General features: G+C 35.6%; 1 protein-coding gene across 3 annotated transcripts in view; it reads right to left on the bottom strand.

The window, feature by feature from the left end:
• The window catches only part of vars2 (valyl-tRNA synthetase 2, mitochondrial), a 32,862-nt gene that overhangs the window by 6,000 nt on the left and 4,103 nt on the right, over positions 1 to 22,759 (bottom strand). For 2 of the 3 annotated variants that reach the window (XM_067411205.1, XM_067411207.1), the window contains 19 exons: positions 20,986 to 21,105; positions 20,791 to 20,899; positions 20,606 to 20,694; positions 20,266 to 20,356; positions 18,791 to 18,918; positions 16,181 to 16,284; positions 15,863 to 15,944; positions 15,414 to 15,490; positions 15,085 to 15,172; positions 14,847 to 14,940; positions 13,419 to 13,489; positions 13,187 to 13,312; positions 12,868 to 12,972; positions 9,480 to 9,548; positions 9,313 to 9,391; positions 9,088 to 9,215; positions 6,659 to 6,811; positions 6,311 to 6,547; positions 6,092 to 6,203 (listed from right to left, as the gene is read on the bottom strand). In XM_067411205.1, coding sequence (XP_067267306.1) covers positions 6,092 to 6,203; positions 6,311 to 6,547; positions 6,659 to 6,811; positions 9,088 to 9,215; positions 9,313 to 9,391; positions 9,480 to 9,548; positions 12,868 to 12,972; positions 13,187 to 13,312; positions 13,419 to 13,489; positions 14,847 to 14,940; positions 15,085 to 15,172; positions 15,414 to 15,490; positions 15,863 to 15,944; positions 16,181 to 16,284; positions 18,791 to 18,918; positions 20,266 to 20,356; positions 20,606 to 20,694; positions 20,791 to 20,899; positions 20,986 to 21,105 — 2,062 coding nt within the window. The remainder of the gene's footprint in view (positions 1 to 6,091; positions 6,204 to 6,310; positions 6,548 to 6,658; positions 6,812 to 9,087; positions 9,216 to 9,312; positions 9,392 to 9,479; positions 9,549 to 12,867; positions 12,973 to 13,186; positions 13,313 to 13,418; positions 13,490 to 14,846; positions 14,941 to 15,084; positions 15,173 to 15,413; positions 15,491 to 15,862; positions 15,945 to 16,180; positions 16,285 to 18,790; positions 18,919 to 20,265; positions 20,357 to 20,605; positions 20,695 to 20,790; positions 20,900 to 20,985; positions 21,106 to 22,759) is intronic. The other variant, XM_067411206.1, reaches the window with a different exon arrangement.

Genomic DNA, 22,759 nt, shown 5'->3' with positions numbered 1-22,759 from the left:
AATTGGCATTTTCTAGTTGGTTTACCAGGTGACATTGGACAGTCTTTAATTCTTGCTTGTCACGTTCCGCAACTGCAAGGGCTTCTTGGAGCTTGTCAACTTGTTCCTTTGTTTCTTGCTCCACAAGTTTGTCTTGAGCTTTCACCTTGTGCTGGTCTGCGCAGCGTTGGATGTGCATCAGCTCTCTCAGGAACTCAGTGGTCTGACGTTTGAAGTCGTCTTGGACTTTCACTTCCAGCTTGTCTATGCGGCTCTGGGCACGTGTCAGCTCCTCCTGTAGGTGGGTGATGTGCTTGTCGCTTAGTTTCAGCTGGGCTGTGAAGGCAATGCTTAGAGAATTGGTTATCTTGCCTAGTTCAGTGTGGTCTTGGTTCTGGCTTGAATCATGCGTCGGGAATCTTCTCAGAATTATGATTATTATTACAAATAATAACAGTTCAATTGTCTTTGGCATGAGGCAGTTTGTAATGCCGCTGAGCCAGGCGTCCACATCTTGGGCAGTGGGGTTTTCCGTCTGCGACATGTTGGCACGCTGGGGAGAAGAGACTGACACAGATCTGTGTGGGGTGCAAGCCTATATGTGGTGGAACAGCTAAGTGTCGTTCAGTGAATGTACACCAATCGTGAAGTGTGATGGCTACGTGTTGGTCTCAGAGTGTAGACAGGTAGGCTAGTGATGAGAAGGCTTTGTCACTCAACTGAGTAAGAGAGAGAAAAAGTTAAAACAAATTTCAATAGATGAAATATTTTCTATAAATATTTTCTATTAATGAAAAACTGTTTTCAACTCGTGATGTGAGGACTTTGTCACTCAACTGAGAAAGGGAAAAGAGAGAAAATGTTAAAACAAATTGTAAGTTTTTTTTTTTTTTATTTAGAGAAATATTTATTTCAAATAAATATTTTCTATTAATGAACAACTGTTTCTAAAACTAAAAGAAAAGAAAATATATATATTATTGTTTATGTTCGCAAGGACAATAAGACAATAATAATGCTGATACCTCTTTTCTTAGTTTGACAGGATTGACACCACACACCTTCAGTTGAACTGCTTACCAGGGATGCTGTGAAGGCAACGGTTGCTCAACACTTGTCTCTGTTAAATGTTCTTGGAGGAAATGTCAAAATTTAAATTGCGTTTACAAATGCAGGGAGTATGGAGAACACAAAAGGGTTTGATTAAAATCAAAAACCTAATGAATTGTTTCTTTGGAAAGATTGTGTTTCTCTTTCTTTAGAATTGATTGATGGTTCGTCCAAGCTTGATCCCTACAAAAGTGAAGAATAGGATGGAAGAAAGCAGGAGAGCACAGGAAAGACGTGAGGAAAAGGAAAGGAGAAGAAAGGAGACCAGATCCACAAATGGCTCTGAAGCCTTTGTCTAATTACGAGGATATAATTGGTAGTTGATGGACAACTAACCCATGAGAATAAAAATGTTAGTAAGAGAGGGTTGTCTCTGATTGATTTGAAACTCGTAATAAGTTATCAATGTCTCCTAAAAAGGCTCAGGTGTGTCGTTCCTAAGCTAGAATACGAAGAGGAAGGGAAAACGGTAAGAAAGAGAAAAAAAATGAAAATAATAGGATGAGATAAGAAAAAAGGGAATTAAACAAAGAGGTAAATGAATAAATAAAATAGAGTGGCTAAGTGTATAACCAAGAAAAGGAAAATAAAGATGTAACGCAATAAAATAATGAACAAATGTGAGTCAAAATTAGGAAAACTTTGGTGGAATAAGTTTGCTTAAACTTTTAAAGTTCAAGGCTTATTCATACCTGAAGTATAGATCTAAAATATAATTTTAGTTATGAAATTAGAAATAATGGAAATTTGGAAATGTAGAAATCATTTAAAATTACTTTCTAGAAAAATAGGGTTTCAATTTAAATTTAATTAGTTTTATTAAATTCAAATTTGACAATTAAAATTGTAAGCCAGTATTTCTTTTTCAAGTCAAATGCAGGTAAAACGATTAATAATTGTAAACCAATATTTTTCTTTTCAAGTAAAATATAGGTAAAGTAATAAGTGAGAAAGTAAAGGGGAAAATAAGAAGGAAAGACCAACAAGTGTACATAAAATTTAAGTGTTTTAGGTGGTTAAATCACTTTATAGTTGCTCACAGAGACACTGCTTTCACACAATGATGTTAACTAGCTTAGCTTCGAGGCTAAAGGCTTTAGCATGAATTTCAATGTAAACAACTGCAGAGGTTAGCTTAGCAACACCGTGCGGTTTGTTTACAATGACGTTCTTCCGGAAGCGTTGGTTAAGACTTCCGTGCCACGACTGTAACTATGGCGACCAAACAAAATGATAGTGGCGAACATGTGAATTACATCAAATACATGTAACTGTACAAATGAAAGACGCATGCACGTACAATCAAGCGTTACGTGAAATGTCGGCGCATTTCAACTCTATAAATAAGAGACACCACTCGTAGCTGTTTTACGACGTGGGGCTTAAACTTTAAGTGATAGCTTTCTGCTGTAATAGATGGAAAAATCGCGACCTCGGCGGGTCTCTTTGCGTGCAAAATATAACAGGTTCAAAAGATTCACTTGATCAGTTTCAAATCACTTAAATTGCGCTCGGGAGCTCAAACAAGCAAGCATGTAGCGTTTAGCAAAAGGGAGAATATAGCAGATTGAGTACAGTGGAACACGCACTATAACCAGTTTAGCTATAAATATAAAACAAGCAAGCGTATAGCGTTACTGTTTTACAAAGGGGAAAATATAGCAGATTTAGTACAGTGGAACACGCACTGACACTTTAGCTATAAATATATAGTTTTAGAAACAGATCGAGGAACACGCTCGATCTTGCCGTTCTGTGAGGAGAGTATTCGTCCTGCACAGACTATTTTAACTAAATGCAGTTTAGTTTCAATTCAGCTCTCTGATACACAATAACGTTATTATAGCTATTTGAATGACGCTGGAACACGCAGACATCAGGATAGCTATAAACAAGGCATTCTAGAATTTAAGGAACACGCTTAATTCTTACCTTATAGTATGTGTGATACAGATCTGAAATTTACTGCAGACTGGAGTTTAGAGACAAGACAGCAGACTGGGGTTACAGCTCTCACTCATTCAGGCACTCGTTCAAACGGACCGCGCCGTGCGCGCTGCATACGTCACACAAACACTGAGGGGTTTAATAATTTGCGTTGATAAAAAGAAAAATGACTTGATATGTGCTCCAAATTTAGATTAAACTGCCCGAATTATTCTCCACCATTACTGTAGGGAAAACACCCTAGGAAGTAAAATTAGCTCAAATGAAATATTTAGGGAATTATAAAGAGTTTTTTTTAGATTACGACCGAGCAACTGATTCGTACAGCGTTCATTTGCTCGAGCCGTAATAAGCTCTTGTAACGGATATAAATATCCAACAATCGTGAAAACACTGATTAGAGCACGGTAACTTGATCACAGTTTAAGACATTAAATCATAAAGCACATAATACAAGACACTTTCCTTTTAAAATCTACAAGAGATTTTATTTATTCTAACACAAACTAATCTAACACAAAGGCACGCACATACACACACACACACACACATTCATACGCGTTGCAGTAAGAAGGAAATGAGAGAGAAAGAGTTTTGAAAGAGAGAGAGAGAGAGAGTGATCTGATTAACCGAATTCCTATCAATGCATTTCAAGGACCAGAACGAACCATGAATCATTCATTTATGCACCAGTTCAGTTTTGGTCTGGAGGTACTTGCTTGCGTTGACTTAAAGGTGAATTTCCCTCGTCGTGCAGAGAGGGGTTTCCCAAGTCGATGATTGGTCCAGATCAGGTCCGTGTGGAACAATGAAGGAAGTCTCTTTGTCGCTGGAGTTGAAGCGGCAAAAGTCGTTGGTTGAACTTTGCGGCGAAACGTAGGACACGAGACTTTCAGCGGTAAAGGAAAATTAAGTAAAGAAAAGAAAAGTGAGTGAAGGTTGGATGGCTTGAATGGGCGGCTGGTCTGTTCTTCTTGTTACTCCATTGTTTTTGGTACTCTGGTCATGGTTTCTCTTACCAGAACTAACCAACTCCAGTTCGTTTACTAACCAACTTCTCTCCATTCACTATCTTGCAATATGATCATTTAAACTTAGTTGTTTGTCACACCTCTGAGGAGTCTTGGCCAATCAGACATTGTCCTGTTTCAAGAGGGCCTTCCTCTGCCCCCAATAAAACATAAGTGTCACATCCCGGTCTGTCTCTGCTTTAGCAGATTGCCATTTTAACATAATTGCTGTTAAATGGGATACAATACATTTTAAACAGATTTCATTCAAGTCAGGATATAGGAAAGGGAATGAATCAAATTAAGTCCAAATAAGGCATACTTTCAGTCATTCAGTCAAGAGTTAACACATTTACATGAATTGTGAGTGTTTCTAAAGCCTAACTGTTTACAGGTAGTACTTGTGGACACATAATGCAAAATGTATGTAGTTAAAAGATGTTTGATAAGTCCGTTAAAATTGTTGGAACAATTTTGAAGCAGATTTATTTGTTCAACAGTCTCTTTGGCTCTCCTGTGAAGTAAGGAAACAAAAGGGTCTGGATCGTCTCTCTGTCTTCTTGGGTGACCCTTTGGTATGTCGCTTCTGCTATCAGGAAGCATGTGTCGTAAAAGTAATCAGCCTGGCTTTATCTGCAGACGGTCCGGAGCCGGAACCTCAATTCTGAATTAGAATTATGTTTTGAAAGAATCATCATTCATTTGTCTGGTTCGTCCACAGTTGCTACACATGATTCGACACAGAAGAATCATAACGCTCCGAATCTTCCTGAAGCAGTGATTTGAAATCGGCCATCATTAAATAAGTCGTTATTTTGTTTTTTTGGCGCACCAAAAATATTCTCGTCACTTTATAATATTAATATTGAACCACTGTACTCACATGAACTGATTTAAATATGTTTTTAGTACATTAATGGATCTTGAGAGAGGAAATGTCATTGCTGGGCTGGCTATGGAGGCCTCACTGAGCCATCGGATTTCAACTAAAATATCTTAATTTGCATTCCGAAGATTAACAAAGGACTTACGGGTGTGGAACAGCATGAGGGTGAGTAATTAATGACATTATTTTCATTTTTGAATGAAAAAAATTAAACTAACCCTTTAATGCATTTAGGTATGTAGATATGGTCAAGACAATCTTCTGAAGTTCAAACTGAGCATCAGAATGTGGAAAAAAGGTGATTTAAGTGATTTAGGTGAACGTGGCATGGTTGTTGGTGCCAGACGGGCTGGTCTGAGAATTTCAGAAACTACTAGGATTTTCAAGCAAAACCACCTCTATGGTTTACAGAGAATGGAAAAGAGAAAATATCCAGTGAGCAGCAGTTCTATGGGTAAAAATGCCTTGTTGATGCCAGGGGTCAGAGGAGAATGGCCAGACTGGTTCAAGCTAATAGAAAGGCAACAGTAGCTCAAATAATCACTCGTTACAACCGAGGTCGGCAGAAGAAAATCTCTGAACGCACAACATGTCAAACCTTGAAGAAGATTGGCTACAGCAGCAGAAAACCACACCAGGTGCCACTCCTGTCAGCTAAGAACAGGAAACTGAGGCTACAATTCACACAAGCTCAACACAATTGGACAATAGAAGACTGAAAAAACATTGCCTGGTCTGACGAGTCTCAATTTCTGCTGCGACATTCAGATAGTAGGGTCAGAATTTGGCATAAACAGCATGAAAGCATGGATCCATCCTGCCTTGTATGAACGGTTCAGGCTGCTGGTGGTGTAATGGTGTGGATCCCCCATTTTCTTGGCACACTTTCGCCCCTTAGTACCAACTGAGCATTGCTTAAACGTCACAGCCTACCTGAGTATTGTCACACAGTGTGCCCATGGCTACTTCCAGCAGAATATTACACAATGTCACAAAGCTCAAATCATCTTAAAGTGGTTTCTTGAACATGACAATGAGATCACTATACTCAAGTGACCTCAACAGTCACCAGATCACATGAATACCAGCCTTAGCAAACACAGCAACGCAAAACCAAAATATTAGTGTTAAGTCAGAAAAACTTTTGAGATTTTCTCACAGTCAGGTCTTTCCTTTGTCATCTGGCACTGAGCCCTCAGTAACCTCGCCACTCTGACAACTTCCTGTACCAAAGAGAAGTCTGCTTCCTCCTTAGGAAAATACCAGTGCTCCTGTGAAAGAGGAGATTGAAAAGAGTTTGTTTGTGACAAAAGGAGAACTGCATAATGTTATCATGCATGGAGCAGCTGTAGTGTTTGTGTGTTTCTGACTGGCTCACCAGCTGTGAGGTCTTTGGGTAGGGCTGCACACACAGGCTGGTAGAGGTCCTGTTAGAGTCACCGTAAGGCAGGAGTCTCTGCCACATCTCCTCTGTGAGGAACGGCATAAAGGGCGAGAGGAGAGCGAGAGAGATGGACACGCTGTGATACAACACAGACGTGGCCACCTGCCTTCCTCTAACTCTCTGTTCCTCGCTATCAGAGCCTTCACATTTCAACATCGGCTTGATACTTTCCTGAAGGAGTTAGAGAGGAACAGAAAAAGCCAATTTAGGGAGGAAACTCATCAATCAATGACTGGAAGATCCATCAAATCATGACAGCACTGCAGTGCAGATCATACTCACCAGGTAGACATCACACAGACTGTGGAGCCAGAAAGAGTGCAGTGCAGATGTGACCGTGTGGAGCTCGAAGCTCTCGAAACCCCGCTCACACTGCTGAACAGTGCTGTACAGACGTGAACATATCCACCTGTCCATGCTGGATAAAGGATAGGTCTGAGAGACAAATTGAGAAAATCAATATTAGTCTGCATGTTATGAGTTTTTCAATGCAGATATTTAAGAAAGGGGTTAATACAGATTCAGTCAAACATTTGACATTGGCTGAATTTACAGTACTGTTTAAAATTTTGGGGTTTGTAACATTTTTTTTCCTGTGTGATTTTAAATGGGACCTATAATTCCCCTTTTACAAGATGTAATATAAGTCTCTGGTGTCCCCAGAATGTGTCTGTGAAGTTTCAGCTCAAAATACCCCACAGATCATTTATTATAGCGTGTTAAATTTGTCCCTATTTGGGTGTGAGCAAAAACACGCTGTTTGTGTGTGTGTCCCTTTAAATGCAAATGAGCTGCTGCTCCCGGCCCCCTATACAAAAGAGGGCGGAGCTTTAACAGCTCATGCTTCGGTTGCTCAACAGCAACTAAGCTGGAGAATCTCACACAGTCAAAATGACGATTGTCAGTAACGGTGTTCAGCCTTACATTGTTCAAACTGGAGTCGGACACTGATGGAGAGACTCAGGAAGAAGCTACAACTTTTAGAATGCATCTGGACATTTCTGAATGGTTAGTGGATAAATTTATGTAGTTGCTGTGGAGTTGATTCAACTCATCGACTAGCATGTGCTGTCATGTTAATCTTTTGTGCAAATCCAGCGTTGAATTGACCCTCGTTTGTGAAGCAGACCGGTGTAAAATGACGGCATGGCAACAAAACTCTACTACAACAGCTCTTCCTCTTCTCTAAAGCAGCCCAACATGGCCTCACCCCCTTTGTTGTGTTCCCGGGGGTAGGGTTTATGTAAATTTTAGGGTTTGTGATGTCACCAACCCGGGAAAAAGCTTGTTGTAGTCTCTACCAGCTGTTTGTTGTAGTCCTTAAAAAGCGATTTCTGTAAAAGAAAATATCTCTCTTTGCATTGAACTTTGAGCATCGTAACTTTGCAGATGTTGTTTATGCTCTAACAGCAACATTACACATTAACTAAAGTTAAAAAAGTGAAAGGACCCCTTTAATTTTCCAACCTTTTGTGGTTCCCTTTTTAACCCAGAGCTGTGTAGCCAAAATGACCCAAATTGGGTTGTTTTTAACCCACCATTTTTTAGAGTGTATTGTAAATTGAAAATTACAGAAATAAACTACATGTATTTTTTTTACAGTAAATGACAGTAAATTAATTTCACCTCATTACCATAGAATTACAGTATAATGATGGCGTCTCTGCTGCCAGTATTTTACTGTAAAATAAAATACTGTATTTCAATTTTACAGTAATATGCTGTAAAGCAATTCCACAGTATTAATACTATCCTTCAGAAATCATTCTAATATGCAGATTTGGTGATCAAGAAACATTTTTATTATTTTCAGTCTTGCTGCTTAATATTTTTCTGGATTTTTTGATGAATAAATAGTTCAAAAGAACAGCATTTAATTGAAATAGAAATTATACATATCTTTAGTGTCACTTTTGATTAATTTAATGCATCCTAGCTGTATTAATTTCTTAGAAAATAAAATCTTACTGACCCCAAACGTTTGAACAGCAAATAAGGCATTCACAAAATGAATTAATTATTTCACTTAATATTTTCTCAAAATTTCCTCAAAAATATCTGAAAGCAAAATGAGCACTATTACAGGCTGCCAGTAGGTTTTTGGTAACACTTCAGTATAGGGAACACAAAACTATTAACTACAACTTTTCCCTCAATAAACTCCTAATTTAGTGCTTATTAATAGATAGTAAGGTAGCTGTTAAATTTAGGTATTGGATATGATTAAGAATGTAGAATAAGGTCGTGCTTAATAAGTATTAATAAATAGCCAATATTCTAGTAATATCCATGCTAATAAACAACTAGTTAAAAAACCCTAAAATAAAGTGTTACCAGATTTTTTTAACTGCCACAAGCACACTGTGGATGAAACACAGTTATCAAATGATAATCTCAGTGAAGAACTGTGACTTCATCCTTCAAATTGATTTTCTGCCATTTGCTTCTACAAGTCATTTTGCACTGGCACTGTTCTTCTTCCTTTATGATTTAGTCTCATTAAACCATGAGACAGCATAGTGGAGGTTCAGTACAAATACAGCACAAGATAAAGCATCTTTTTCATTAGAACCTAGATGCACAACGGAAGGAAGATCATTAAATCACGCTGGCATCATGCAGATACGCTCTCAACCACCCAGTGAGCTGGATCCGTCTGAGATTTGACAGGTTGTTTTATTGATTTAATGAAGAGATATTTGCTGTCGTACCTCTGCTAACGATGTTGGTAAACTTGCATCATGCAACGTGGTGAGGGTGAAGCGCACCGCCTGCCACATCTTATTACAGAAATGTCTACAGCTCAGCACATGAGACACAGACAGGCTGATGTCCTCTCCTGAGACAGGATTTGAACAAAGCGGAGGGAGTGAAGAACTCTGGGCATGTGTGATTGTACGGTTTGATTACAAGACTCTGTAATGAGGGCAACTTACCCTGGGCTTTATAAGAGCATAGGGCAAACCTCAAAGCGTCTGTCCCGCACTCTGGAATCCCTTTAGGGAAATCTTTTTTCTGTAGAAAGGACACAGGAAACGAGGTGAACCTGTTCAGTTGGGAACGACTGGATCACTGGAATAGAGAGAGAGAGTCTTGTACTGACCTGTGCTTCCATGGCAACAATGCTTTCTCTTGGATCCAAATTTCCTTCTCTGACTTTCTCTTGAAGTCCCTACAAAGATCAAATCAGAATGTGACTGACAAGAAAAAAATTAAGTTGTCATTACAAAGTGGTGATTAGAACATTAGGTGTTTCAAATATTAAGATTTCAGCTGAGCTTTCAAAATGAGTGGGGTCAGTTCTGCCCAGAGGCTTGGTTAAAGATATCTGACTGATAGCTGTTCACTGCCAGCTGTACAAAGTCTTGTTATATTCATTAATAAGTTTGAATTATTACTTTTATTAATATATATTTAGTGTTGTTAGGGACTAAAAAGGGAAAGGAGAAAAAATACAGGTGTAAAAAAGTTTTTAAACTCAGTGTAATGCTATGAAAGTACACTAATGTATAAGAAAATCTGCCAAGACGTTTTTCTTAAATATATTCCAGTGTTATTTTAGTATTATTTATTTACTAAAAGCTTGTTTTGAATTAACTGAAAATATAAAAATAAAAGCTTTCACTTTCAACTTTCAACTAAGTAATTATATTATGTTTATGTATTTTTAAAGGTGCCCTCGAATGAAAAATTGAATTTATCTTGGCATAGTTAAATAACAAGAGTTCAGTACATGGAAATGACATACAGTGAGTCTCAAACTCCATTGTTTCCTCCTTCTTATATAAATCTCATTTGTTTAAAAGACCGAAGAACAGGCGAATCTCAACATAACACCGACTGTTACGTAACAGTCGGGGTGTACGCCCCCAATATTTGCATATGCCAGCCCATGATCAATGCATTACACAAGGGCAGTTAGTATTAAAGTCTGGATCTGCACAGCTGAATCATCAGACTAGGTAAGCAAGAACAATAGTGAAAAATGGCAGATGGAGCAATAATAACTGACATGATCCATGATATCATGATATTTTTAGTGATATTAGTAAATTGTCTTTCTAAATGTTACATTAGCAAGTTGCTAATGTACTGTTAAATGTGGTTAAAGTTACCATCGTTTCTTACTGTATTCACGGAGACAAGAGCCGTCGCTATTTTCATTTTTAAACACTTGCAGTCTGTATAATGCATAAACACAACTTCTTTCTTTATAAATCTCTCCAACAGTGTAGCATTAGCCGTTAGCCACGGAGCATAGCATCAAACTCATTCAGAATCAATGTAAACAATATAACAGTATACAGTACTCACATATTGCTCACATGCACTCACGCATGCATGGCGAACACTTTGTAAAGATCCATTTGAGGGTTATATTAGCTGTGTAAACTTTGTTTATGCACTGTTTAAGGCAAGCGCGAGCTCCGTGGGTGGGGAGCGTCAGCATTTAAAGGGGCCGCACAGCATAAATCGGCTCATATTTAATGATGCCCCAAAATAGGCAGTTAAAAAAAAATAATTCAAAAATACTTCACAGACACATTCAGGGGACACCTGGGGACTTATATTACATCTTGTAAAAAAATGGTACCTTTTAAAAATAAATTTAAAGTCAAAGAGAAATATTTAGTTTAAATAATTTTAGTATTGCAACTTAAACTTATTACATTTTAGTTAGTAGCCAAGGCAACATTTCATATTTTCATTTGTTTTTAAGTTTATGCTTTTCATTTAAGAATTTTTTTTTGATTAATGAAAATAATTTTAAATAGGTTAAGTTTTAGTTAACATTTACAACCCTGGTCTGTTCACACAGAATATAAAGACAATTATTTATAAAATTCTCTGTAAAAAGAGATTTCTTTGTTAAAATGGGAGTTTTGAGGCTTTTAATCCATGTGTATTAGTTTGGAATATTAAAATTCTGGCTAAGCCGATATTATAAGCCAATAGTTATTTTCATCCTATGGCCGATAACCAATAAATGGCTAATATTATGGCTAAATTCAATATTACTTTTTCAAAATATTTTTTAAAAATTATATATATTAATATATTAAATATTATATATATATATTTTTTTTTAAAGAAAAAAAAAGACTAAAATCAATAATTTAAGTACTAGAAGTGAATTTAGGAGGATTCATAACTTTATCATATACAGTATGAAAATGCAAAGATTTAACAGTGCTGATAAATTATTTGTGTTTCTAAAGATTAACTTTAAATGTATTAAATGATGGTAAAGGTAAATTCAATGTAAAAATGAAAATGAAAAAATGAGAATGCACAATTAAATATCCAATATTTATAAACTAAAACATTAATTTTTAATATCGGTACATCTGTATTGTGCATCCCTACTATTAGTTTCGAGGCCATCCATGTGGTAGCGTACTCCTACTGTAAAAGCTGACTACATTTTTGCAGATATAATCATTTAACATTTGCCTTCCAGAGACATGGACCAAAAATATTTATGACTTATCGCACACAGACATTTTTGTCCAATCAAATGCTCTCCAGTATAAGAAAGCCCCTCCCACTACAACCACCTGTAATTGACTACCCATAACAAGTAGCAAATGATGTATGTATTAATGAGATACTTTTATAGTTTTTATTAATATTTTGAATCAGTTATTTTTATATTTTCCATTTTCATTTTAATTGAGCACACTGGTTAGTTAGTTAGTTTTTATTTGACAAGCCTTTATAAAAATTGTACAAAATAACAAGTATCCCATACACTTCATAAAAAAACTGTCGAGGATAAAAATCAATAAAGCCACTGGCTTATTTCCATTGCGGCCCTCGATGTTAATATAAAGAATAGAGGCTACATACAGAAGTAACAGAGCAACAGTATCTCCCAATCAACTTAAAAAAAACATATAAAATAAAAATACATTCACTTATGACAATAGATACGCCACAAAGCAAGCTAGCTTATATCACCGAACAACCATCTTTTTACCAAACTTTTAAATCTCCCAAAATCTTTTACTCCCTTTAATGACGCTGATAATTTATTCCATTCAATAGCACTAGTATATAGAAAAGTATTCTTCTCTACCAAACTTTTAAATTTGCATGGGCAAATATTAAAATTTCTACCCCTAGTACCATAGGAATGCTGTTGTCTCACCATGTAAAAATAATTTTCTAAATAACTTGGAACTACATTATTAACAATTTTATGAGTCATACCTAATTTAAAAAAAAAAAAAAAAAAATTGGTCTAGCCGACCAATCAGAAAATATAAATATGTGAAAAATAATGTGTTTTTGAACATTGAAAACCTGTTCTACTAGACCCCCCAAAAAAAAGACAATGAAAAAGGGCATAATAGGTTTGCTTTAAAACTGTTTGATTTGCAACACCCCTAATTTCCAGTTTCAAAAGTAAATACGTCAACACAACATAATTTATGTTTTGCACATGGTTGGAATAGGCCTTAAGACTGAGCGTGAGTATGTGTGTATACCTCCAAAGAAATCCCTGAGATGACATCAAGGGGGTCAATGACATTTCCTAAAGATTTACTCATCTTCCGCCCATATTTATCTCTCACCAGAGAGTGAAAGAGCACCTGTTTGAAACAGTGATGGAGAAAGAGCAATAAAAGAGTCAGAGCCGCACAAAACGGAGACATTTTGATGGCAAAGTAGACGGTAACATTTCTCAGTGACATTTTGGATACTTTTGGTATATGACGCACATCACAAAATAAAATTTTCAATTTCTGCCAACCTTACGATATGGCATTTAGAGTTATGAGCTCAGCAAAAAGCCATCAACAAAACCTGTTTAAAGGGCAGCTGGCCAGTCAACTCTCTGCCTAGCATCACCATCCTGGCCACCCAGAAAAAGATGAGGTCACTTCCTGTTTCCAGAATGGAATTGGGGTAGAATTGTTTCAGGTCCTCTGTCTGAGGATAGAGAGTCAGATCAAAGCACATTCATATCCACATATCAATATACAGAGATTCTTTGTTTTTTGATGTTGGTGAAAGACAGATGGACTATAAAATAAACCTGCTGAGGCCAGCCGAGCATTGCGAATGGAAAGAGACCAGAGGAAAACCAAGTATCCAGCACATCTGGGTCTGAAACAAACAGACACATGGTTGCTTTGTAAGCAGGCGATCGGTTTTATGACCAGTCTAACAAAACTGATAATTCTGACGTGAAAAGTCATTGTTAAATAACTGATATATTCATGCCTGTGGCCACACATCAGTACTATAATAATGCAGCAAGCTGCTGAGTTCTTTGGTAAACGTGAACATCACACAATTTATTGTATGATTATTATTAATAATAAATGGTTAACAGGGGCTGTCAAGCCAAAATGACAAAACAGCACCATAAAAGCATTATAAGAGTAGCCCAAATTAATATATTTCAAGGCTTCTGATGACCAATGTTTAATTTACTGGAAACTCTCAAATTTTATTCATGTGATTTGAATTAGCATATGTTCAAATTAAGAGCTCAAGATCAGCTGTATAATAAAACCACATTACTGAGGACAAACCTAGTGTGACACGTTATGGCGTACCATATTTTAATACATGTGAATGTGAATGAGATTGGAAAGGATATGGCTGAATATAAAAAAAAAAGTGAATTATTTAACTCTCAGTAAATAATTTACATAATTTACTCCCACACAATGCTGTCAGAGGACTAAAGCATGAGTTTTTGAACTACATTTTTTTCTTGTCACTTTTGGAGCTTGACAGCCCTTGGTCACCATTCACCTTCATTTTATGGAAAAGAGCAGCTTTGACATTCTCCTAAATCTCTTTTTTTGAGCTCTACAGAAGAACAAAAATCATACATGTTTGGAATAACAACAACTCATTCATAGGCTATCATTTTAACTAACGCTTTATGATTCCTATATTATGCATCGCACAGAATTAATCACAGATATCGGTTCTACAATATTTCTTTCATCATTGAAATATACACTACCATTCAAAAGTTTGGGTCAGTACCATTTTTTTTTTTTTTTAAAGAAATTAATGCTTTTATTCATCAAGACATTTATTATGTTACAAAAGATTTCCATCTCAAATAAATGCTTTTGAACATTCTATTCATCAAAGAATCCTGTATTGCGGTTTCCACAAAAATATATCAAAACATTGATAATAATAAGAAATGAGCAGCAAATCAGCATACTAGAATGATTTCTGAAGGATCATGTGACACTGAAGACTGGAGAAATTATGATAAATTCAGCTTTTCCATCACAGGAATAAATAACATTTTAAAATATATTAAAATAGAAAACAGTTCTTTTAAATTATAATAATATTTCAAAATATTACTGTTTTCAAAGTATTTTTGATCAAATACATCTTAAAAGACCCTAAACTTTTTAACAGTATTGTATATTATGAGTAGTAATCATTAAAACAGAAGTGTGATTGATGTCAACACTATGATAGTCACCCTGCGTGAGTATGACCGCATCAGGATTCACTCCAAACTTCACAGCCGCACGTTGTCGAGCCTCTGCAGCACTCCTGCCCCAGACCCACTGCTCCTGTCAAAGACACAGTCAAAAACCGTAAAAGCTTTCGTCAAAACCTCACGCAATACAATCAGGCCTCAGTTTATAGACACATTATGGTGTAGCAAGTATGTTAAATGTCATCTTTGGGCTATAGATTTTATGATAGCCCCCCACCTCTTCTGTGTCCTTTGAATTTTGCAGTGTCACTCGATAGGCTGGAATCTGATGACCCCACCAAAGCTGTCTGGAAATACACCAATCACTGCAAAGTGGAGATATACATGACACAAAATCTTATTTAAGCATATTAACAGAAGAGTGTAACTGGTCAGACAAACAGATGGACATGGACATGACCCTAAACCAGCCTAATTATACAGAGCCTCCTTAAGACTCACTGACTAGTCAAACAGACATTCAGACAACCCACAAAATAGTCAATTTTGAAAATAAAGCTTTGCATATGTAAGAAAGATCAATGTAGTGTAAATAATAAGGCTAACCTGATGTTGGACAACCAGCTCTTCCACATTTTTGAATAAAAGTGAGGAATTATCTGTAGATCCCCTTCTTCCACTGCCTAAAAAGAGTATTTACATGGGATGTCAATGTGTTAGTTAACAAAATCATCAAAAAGAAAAATCGAATTTTAATGGCAAATTAAAAAAAATCATTGATCAGTAACAGGAATGTGTTTTCCAGTAAAGCTCTTGATGAGCTACATATTTGCTGTTGCTCGAGGGAATATTGACAGGGACAGTAATTAAACCACAAGCATGTCAGTTCAACAAGGCCATGTAAATAAAACTAGGATTATGAAATTTTAACTATAAATGTAATTTACAAATAATTATGTGCAAGCTGAAAAACTGTATCCGTCCCACATACTGTGTGGTTTAGCAAATCATAACTTATATCTGATGCAACCACACATTTAAACACACTCACTCACTTGAATTGCTTTTTTGCCCATTTCCTGACAGCGTACAAACCACTGTTTCTTCAGCAACGGTTCAATGACATCTCCAGAACGGCTATGTGGGAGGAATAAAAATCAAGATAGGACACACGTTCAAGCACTACTGGTATTTTTAGTCAAAAAAACAAACAAAAAAACTGCCAAAAATATTTTAAAGGAATGATCTGCCTAAGTACACAAAAATTGTGGCGACATATAGCCAGATGATAATTCAGCAGCCTGTAATTCTTTCAGAAATGAGAGGATTGGGAAGGGTTTATTGGTTTGGGGGTATAGTTTATAGTGGGTTACCTGCAGATTGGTAATGACATGGGATGATCCTTCTTTCCTCTGAACAGCTTCCTCTCCATCAGCGCAGTGATTACTTGTTCCCTGGCATCAAAGCGTTTAACACCCTGAGAGACAGAAAAATACTTTCATGCTGAATATCTATTCCTTTAAATATAGAGATAGCTTAAGCACTGCAAAAAATATGTTATGTTATGTTATGTTATGTTATGTTATGTTATGTTATGTTATGTTATGTTATGTTATGTTATGTTATGTTATGTTATGTTATGTTATGTTATGTTATGTTATGTTATGTTATGTTATGTTATATCTTGGGTCATGGGAAATAATATAATATAATATAATATAATATAATATAATATAATATAATATAATATAATATAATATAATATAATATAATATAATATAATATAATATAATATAATATAATATAATATAATACAATATAATACAATACATCTTTGTGCTAATTTCTTCACTTCTTGCAGTATTTTAACCCATAGAGGCCTAAGCATTGACTAATTGCCTAAGCATATATTTGTGACCCTGGACCACAAAATCAGTCATAAGTCGCACGGGTATATTTGTAGCAATAACCAACAATACATTGTATGGGTCAAAATAATCGATTTTTCTTTTATGCCAAAAATCATTAGGATATTAAGTAAAGATCATGTTCCATGAAGATATTTTGTAAATTTCCTACCGTAAATATATAAAAAAAATATTTTTGTGAGTGGATATGCATTGCTAAGGACTTCATTTGGACAACTTTAAAAGTGATTTTCTCAATATTTAGATTTTTTTTGCACCCTCAGATTCCAGATTTTCAAATAGTTTTATCTCGGCCAAATATTGTCCTATCCTAACAAACCGCACATCAATGGAAATCTTATTTATTCACATTTCAGATGTTGTATACTGTAAATCTAATCGATTTATGACTGGTTTTGTGGTCCAGGGTTACATTTTCTTTTTCTCAATTTGAAACTGTTTTCAGGAAGCTGCAGTTATCATATAATGATTTTTAAGCAAATTTAGGCTTTTGGGTTGAATTTTGTAACACGTTGGGATTTCAGGTTTGCACAATTAGACCATTAAATATGCTTTCTAGTCCAGACTTCCCACCAGGCTAGAAGGCTAAACTGTGGATATGTTGATCTCAGAGCCCTCAGACTCTCAAATCTGGAGTTTCATTGTGTGAACTACAGCGATAACTATAACCATTAATAAAGTTTTAATAATCGTTTTTGTTCTATGAGAATATAGAAGTGCACACCACAACTATAACAATAGCGACACAGAGGAACAATATCTTTGGAATCACTTTCAGAACGTGTTTTTCTTTATTTTTTCTTTATTTTTTTTAACAGTTGATGAATGATGAAAACATTGACATCCAATCAGAATCCATTCAAATTTAAAGCGCACAAGCAGACGACAAAACTTAAAGGGTTAGTTCACCCAAAAATGAAAATTCTGTCATTTATTACTTACCCTCATGCCGTTTCACACCCGTAAAACCTTCGTTAATCATGAAACACTGCTTCATGATGCATCAGAGCATAAATGAATCAGTGTGTCGAATCATGATTCAGATCGTGTGTCCAACTGCCAACGGCTGAAATCACATGACTTTGGTGCTCCGAACAGCAGATTCGACACACTGATTCATTATGCTCCGATGCTTCCTGAAGCATTGTTTTGAAATCGGCCATCACTAAATAAGTCGTTATTTTATTTTGTTTTTTGGCACACCAAAAATATTCTCGTTGCTTTATAATATTGACATTGAACCACTGTACTCACATGAACCGATTTAAATATGTTTTTAATACATTTATGGATCTTGAGAGATGAAATGTCATTGCTCCCTGTGTAGGCCTCACGGAGCCATCGGATTTCAACTAAATTATCTTAATTTGTGTTCCGAAGATTAATGAAGGTCTTACGGGTGTGGAATGCCATGAGGGTAAGAAATAAATGACATTATTTTCATTTTTGGCTGAACTAACCCTTTAAGTGTGCACTTCCTGTTGGTGTGCATGCTAATATAGTTATAGTTACTGTTACTGTTACATTTATAGTTAGCATAGTTATTTAGTAATCCATTTCACATGAAGTTATGCATGAAGTACTGTTTTTTCCCCAACAATTAGAAAAACTGTCTCTCAAGTTGGCGTTTTAGGGGATATAATAATTTGGTAACACTTTACAATAAGGTAACATTAGTAACATGAACTAACGATGAAAAATACTTCTAAAGAATTTATTTTTTTAATTAATGTTAATATCAACATTTACTAATACATTATTAAAATCAAAAGTTCTCTCTGTTAATATTACATAATGGACCTGAGCTGGCATGAACTAATAATGAATGGTTTTGTTTTTATTAACTAATGTTAACAAAATGAATAAATACTGTAACAAATGTATTGCTGATTGTTAGTTATTGTCAGTTAATGCATTAATAAATGCATTTTGTAAAGTGTTACCAATAATTTCTTTAAATCACCAAATATGAAATAAGAAACAAATTATTATTATAAGTCAAATACTACAAGTACTAAAAGTACAAATCGGTAAATTGTAAAATGATCTCTGTACCTCTAGCCATTGGCCACAGACTGAGGTCATGGTCCCATCTCCTCCAATCACAGTGAGGCGTGGGAGTGAAAGTCTCTGAGAGAGTAGGAAGTCAGTGTGATCATGAGCTGGTGTCAATTTTACAGCACCTATGAACACAAAGTTGAAAAACTGGAGCTGAGACTAAAGGTGTGGCCACAATAGTGAAATTACATCAGATTATCAGGCAAAAAAGTCCAATGTCCATTGACAATAGTGTAGCAACTTGTGAAGCACCACTCACACAGAAGCCACTTTTAGTCCAAGCAGCTTTCTGTTGGTCAATGTTAAATATTTCACCCTCACAAGAAATTCAAAGAGAGTCAAATCAAATACAAAGAAGGTCACATTCCAATTAAAAAAGACTGGATATTGCCAAAAAAAAAAAAAAAAAAAAAAATCACTGAAAGGTGGTAACAGTGATTGCACCTTAAAGGATTAGTTCACTTTCAAATAAAATTTTCCTGATAATTTACTCACCCCCATGTCATCCAAGATGTCCAAAAAAAAAAATTAAGATGAAAACATTCTAGGATTATTCTCCTTATAGTGGACTTCAATGGCCTCCAAACGGTTGAAGGTCAAAATTAAAAATCTACTTACGGAAAAAAACAAAACTGGCACCGCGTTCATTCCGTAAGTTGAATAGGGAAGACTTAGGACATACAGCGTAAGCTTTTTGAAGAATATGGAAAGTGGAAGCACGTGCAAGGTGATCATCTGTTTATATAAAGCATATACAATTGTATTTTTTTCCGAAAATGACCAATCTTTTTGCTAGATAAGACCCTTATTCCTCGTCTGGCATCATTTAAAGCCCTTTGAAGCTGCACTGAAACTAATTTTGACCTTCAACCGTTTGGAGGCCATTGAAGTCCACTATAAGAAGAATAATCCTGGATTGTTTTCATCTTCATTTTTTTTCAACTGACAAAAGAAAGACATGGACATCTTGGATGACATTGGGGGTGACTAAATTACCAGGAAAATTTTATTTGAAAGTGGACTAATCCTTTAAGGCTGTATTCTCAACTGATTTTTTGCAATTTGAACAGTCAAGGTAAAAACTGTCCAAATTTTACACCAATATTCTCAATATACATCAATACTCAATGTTTCTCGATCTTGCTTGATTTTCCTTTGGCGTGATTCATAAAGTCAGACTATTTTTTAAATGTATATACATTTATAATGCTATACTTTGTGTTATATTACTTTGACAGTAAATTACAAGAAATGAACTATCACTTCTCTCTATATTTTATCTCTCTTTTGGAAAGTTGTGGAAACACTATCACAGATTTTATATTTATAGTTTTGCTGTCGTCTCCCGTTCACCACTATAGAAGTTTACCCAACTATGACAACTTCCTCTTCTGAGAACTAAAGATCCAGTCATCAACAAATAAAATTAAGCACTCATCTCTAAAAATATCATGCATAAATGAATGAAATACCTGTGCCAAATGTCATATCCACCATAGAGTCAGTAACAATGGGTAATAACCGCTTTGTGAATGGATGTCTGCAGTGTTTGCCATGAAGATCCTGAAGAGAAAAGAATGAATATGTTGGGCTGGAGCTCTGGTGGTAAACTGAAATTATTCAGTATTCTAGGTCACAATAGCCCAGAAAATTAGTGTACTAAACACAGAAGGCATACTACATACAAATTTATCAAATGTAGTATGAGTAGTACAATGATATCCCATTTGTACAGTCGCAAGTACAACACAAGTACAGTCAAGACACTGTAAGTTGACAACAAAATCCATTTGAAAACCAATATAACTTTACTTTATATCGAGGATCATCAGGATGAACAGCAATGGCCACGTCTCCCAGCATCGTCTCTGGACGAGTGGTTGAAACGGCAACCTCTCCTTCTACAATAAATAAAAAAATAAACCACACCTTGCTTAGAACCAATGGGGTAACACAACATCTCAAGAAATCAAGCACATTGAAAAAAGTCCACTTACCCTGTTCCTCCAAAGGATATGCAAATGTAACCATGATCCCAAACTCTACTTTCTGCTGATAACCAGGAACAGACAGAAGAGTCCTGCCAGACAGCTGTTTTGAGTCCACCTTAACACATCAAATCATGCCTTAGTCTACAAGAAATGTGTGGCACTGCTAGTGTTGTTACACATTTTTTTGGCCCAGTGATGCACCTCTATATCCGAGATGGCTGACTCTAATGCACAGCTCCAGTTGACCAGACCTTCTGAGCGATAGATGAGCCCAGAGTCACACAACCTGACAAAGGCCTCAGTCACAGCACTGCTGAAACTCTACAAAGAAAAATGTAATGTTTAATATGTTTAATACAATTTTGTAGACAAAATATCCCCTGAGATGGATGAAAATTGCAGTTGATAACAGTTCTGGTTCATTCGCCACAATGAAAACACTCATGAAAAAAAGTGTGTGCTTAACTGTATTGAACATGCACTTTTAGTGTACGTCAAATATTAAAGGATTTTTTTTTAAACAAATCTGTACTTGCAGGTAATATAATATTAATTAAATAAAAGACCACTTAAGTGTACGTAAAGAGAGCAGACAACATTGACTGCACTTAAAGGTGTCCTAGATTCAAAAATTGAATTTACCTCGGCATAGTTGAATAACAAGAATTCAGTACATGGAAATGACATACAGTGAGTCTCAAACTCCATTGTTTTCTTATTCTTATATAAATCTCATTTGTTTAAAAGACCTCCGAAGAACAGGCAAATCTCAACATAACACCGACTGTTACGTAACAGTCGGGATCATTAATATGTACGCCCCCAATATTTGCATATGCCAGCCCATGACCGATGCATTACACAAGGACAGCCAGTATTAACGTCTGGATCTGTGCACAGGTGAATCATCAGACTAGGTAAGCAAGCAAGAACAATAGTGAAAAATGGAGCAATAATAACTGACATGATTCATGATAACATGATATTTTTAGTGATATTTGTAAATTGTCTTTCTAAATGTTTCGTTAGCATGTTGCTAATGTACTGTTAAATGTGGTTAAAGTTACCATCGTTTCTTACTGTATTCATGGAGACTAGAGCCGTCGCTATTTTTTAATTATTAAACACTTGCAGTCTGTATAATGCAGAAAACACAACTTCATTCTTTATAATTCTCTCTAACAGTGTAGCATTAGCTGTTCGCCACGGAGCATATAACCTCAAACTCATTCAGAATCAAATGTAAACATCAAAATAAACACTGTACTTACGCGATTAGACATGCTGTATGACGAACACTTTGTAAAGATCCATTTTGAGGGTTATATTAGCTGTTTGAACTTTTTTATGTTGTTTAAGGCAAGCGCGAGCTCTTGGGGCGTGGAGCACGAGAATTAAAGGGGCCGCACACCCTGAATCGGTGTGTGCATGTGGTGTCACCCAGAATCTGAATTTCTAATTATGCCCCAAAATAGGCAGTGAAAAAATTAATAAAAAAAAAATCTATGGGGTATTTTGAGCTGAAACTTCACAGACACATTCAGAGGACAACTTAGACTTATATTACATCTTTTTAAAAAAAAAAGTTCTAGGGCACCTTTAATGTCAAATTAAAAGTTTTACTTTAAAGTACATTTTAAATCATTATGTTTTAGTAATCTTTTGTCATGCATTATAGAAGTACACTTATTTTGATGTGTTGACTAACATACTAAAGCACATGTAAAGTACTTGATTATAATTTTAACTGTATTATTCAATATTACATTTAAAGTCTATTGTAAATGTACTAAATTGCAGCTTAATTATAACAAAAGTGTAATTACAAATATACTGTATTTAAATACATGACATAAAGTTTCAATAGAAATTAGATTAAAGTACAGTATACTTTGGTTTACCATAAATGCCTGTCAGTATATTCGGCAGTAAACTTTAACCACATTTCAATTATTATGAAATTGCATACAATGGG

The sequence above is a fragment of the Chanodichthys erythropterus genome, chromosome 15 (genome assembly GCF_024489055.1).
Source record: "Chanodichthys erythropterus isolate Z2021 chromosome 15, ASM2448905v1, whole genome shotgun sequence".
NCBI lineage: Eukaryota > Metazoa > Chordata > Actinopteri > Cypriniformes > Xenocyprididae > Chanodichthys > Chanodichthys erythropterus.
This window is presented reverse-complemented; position numbering and strand designations above follow the sequence as displayed.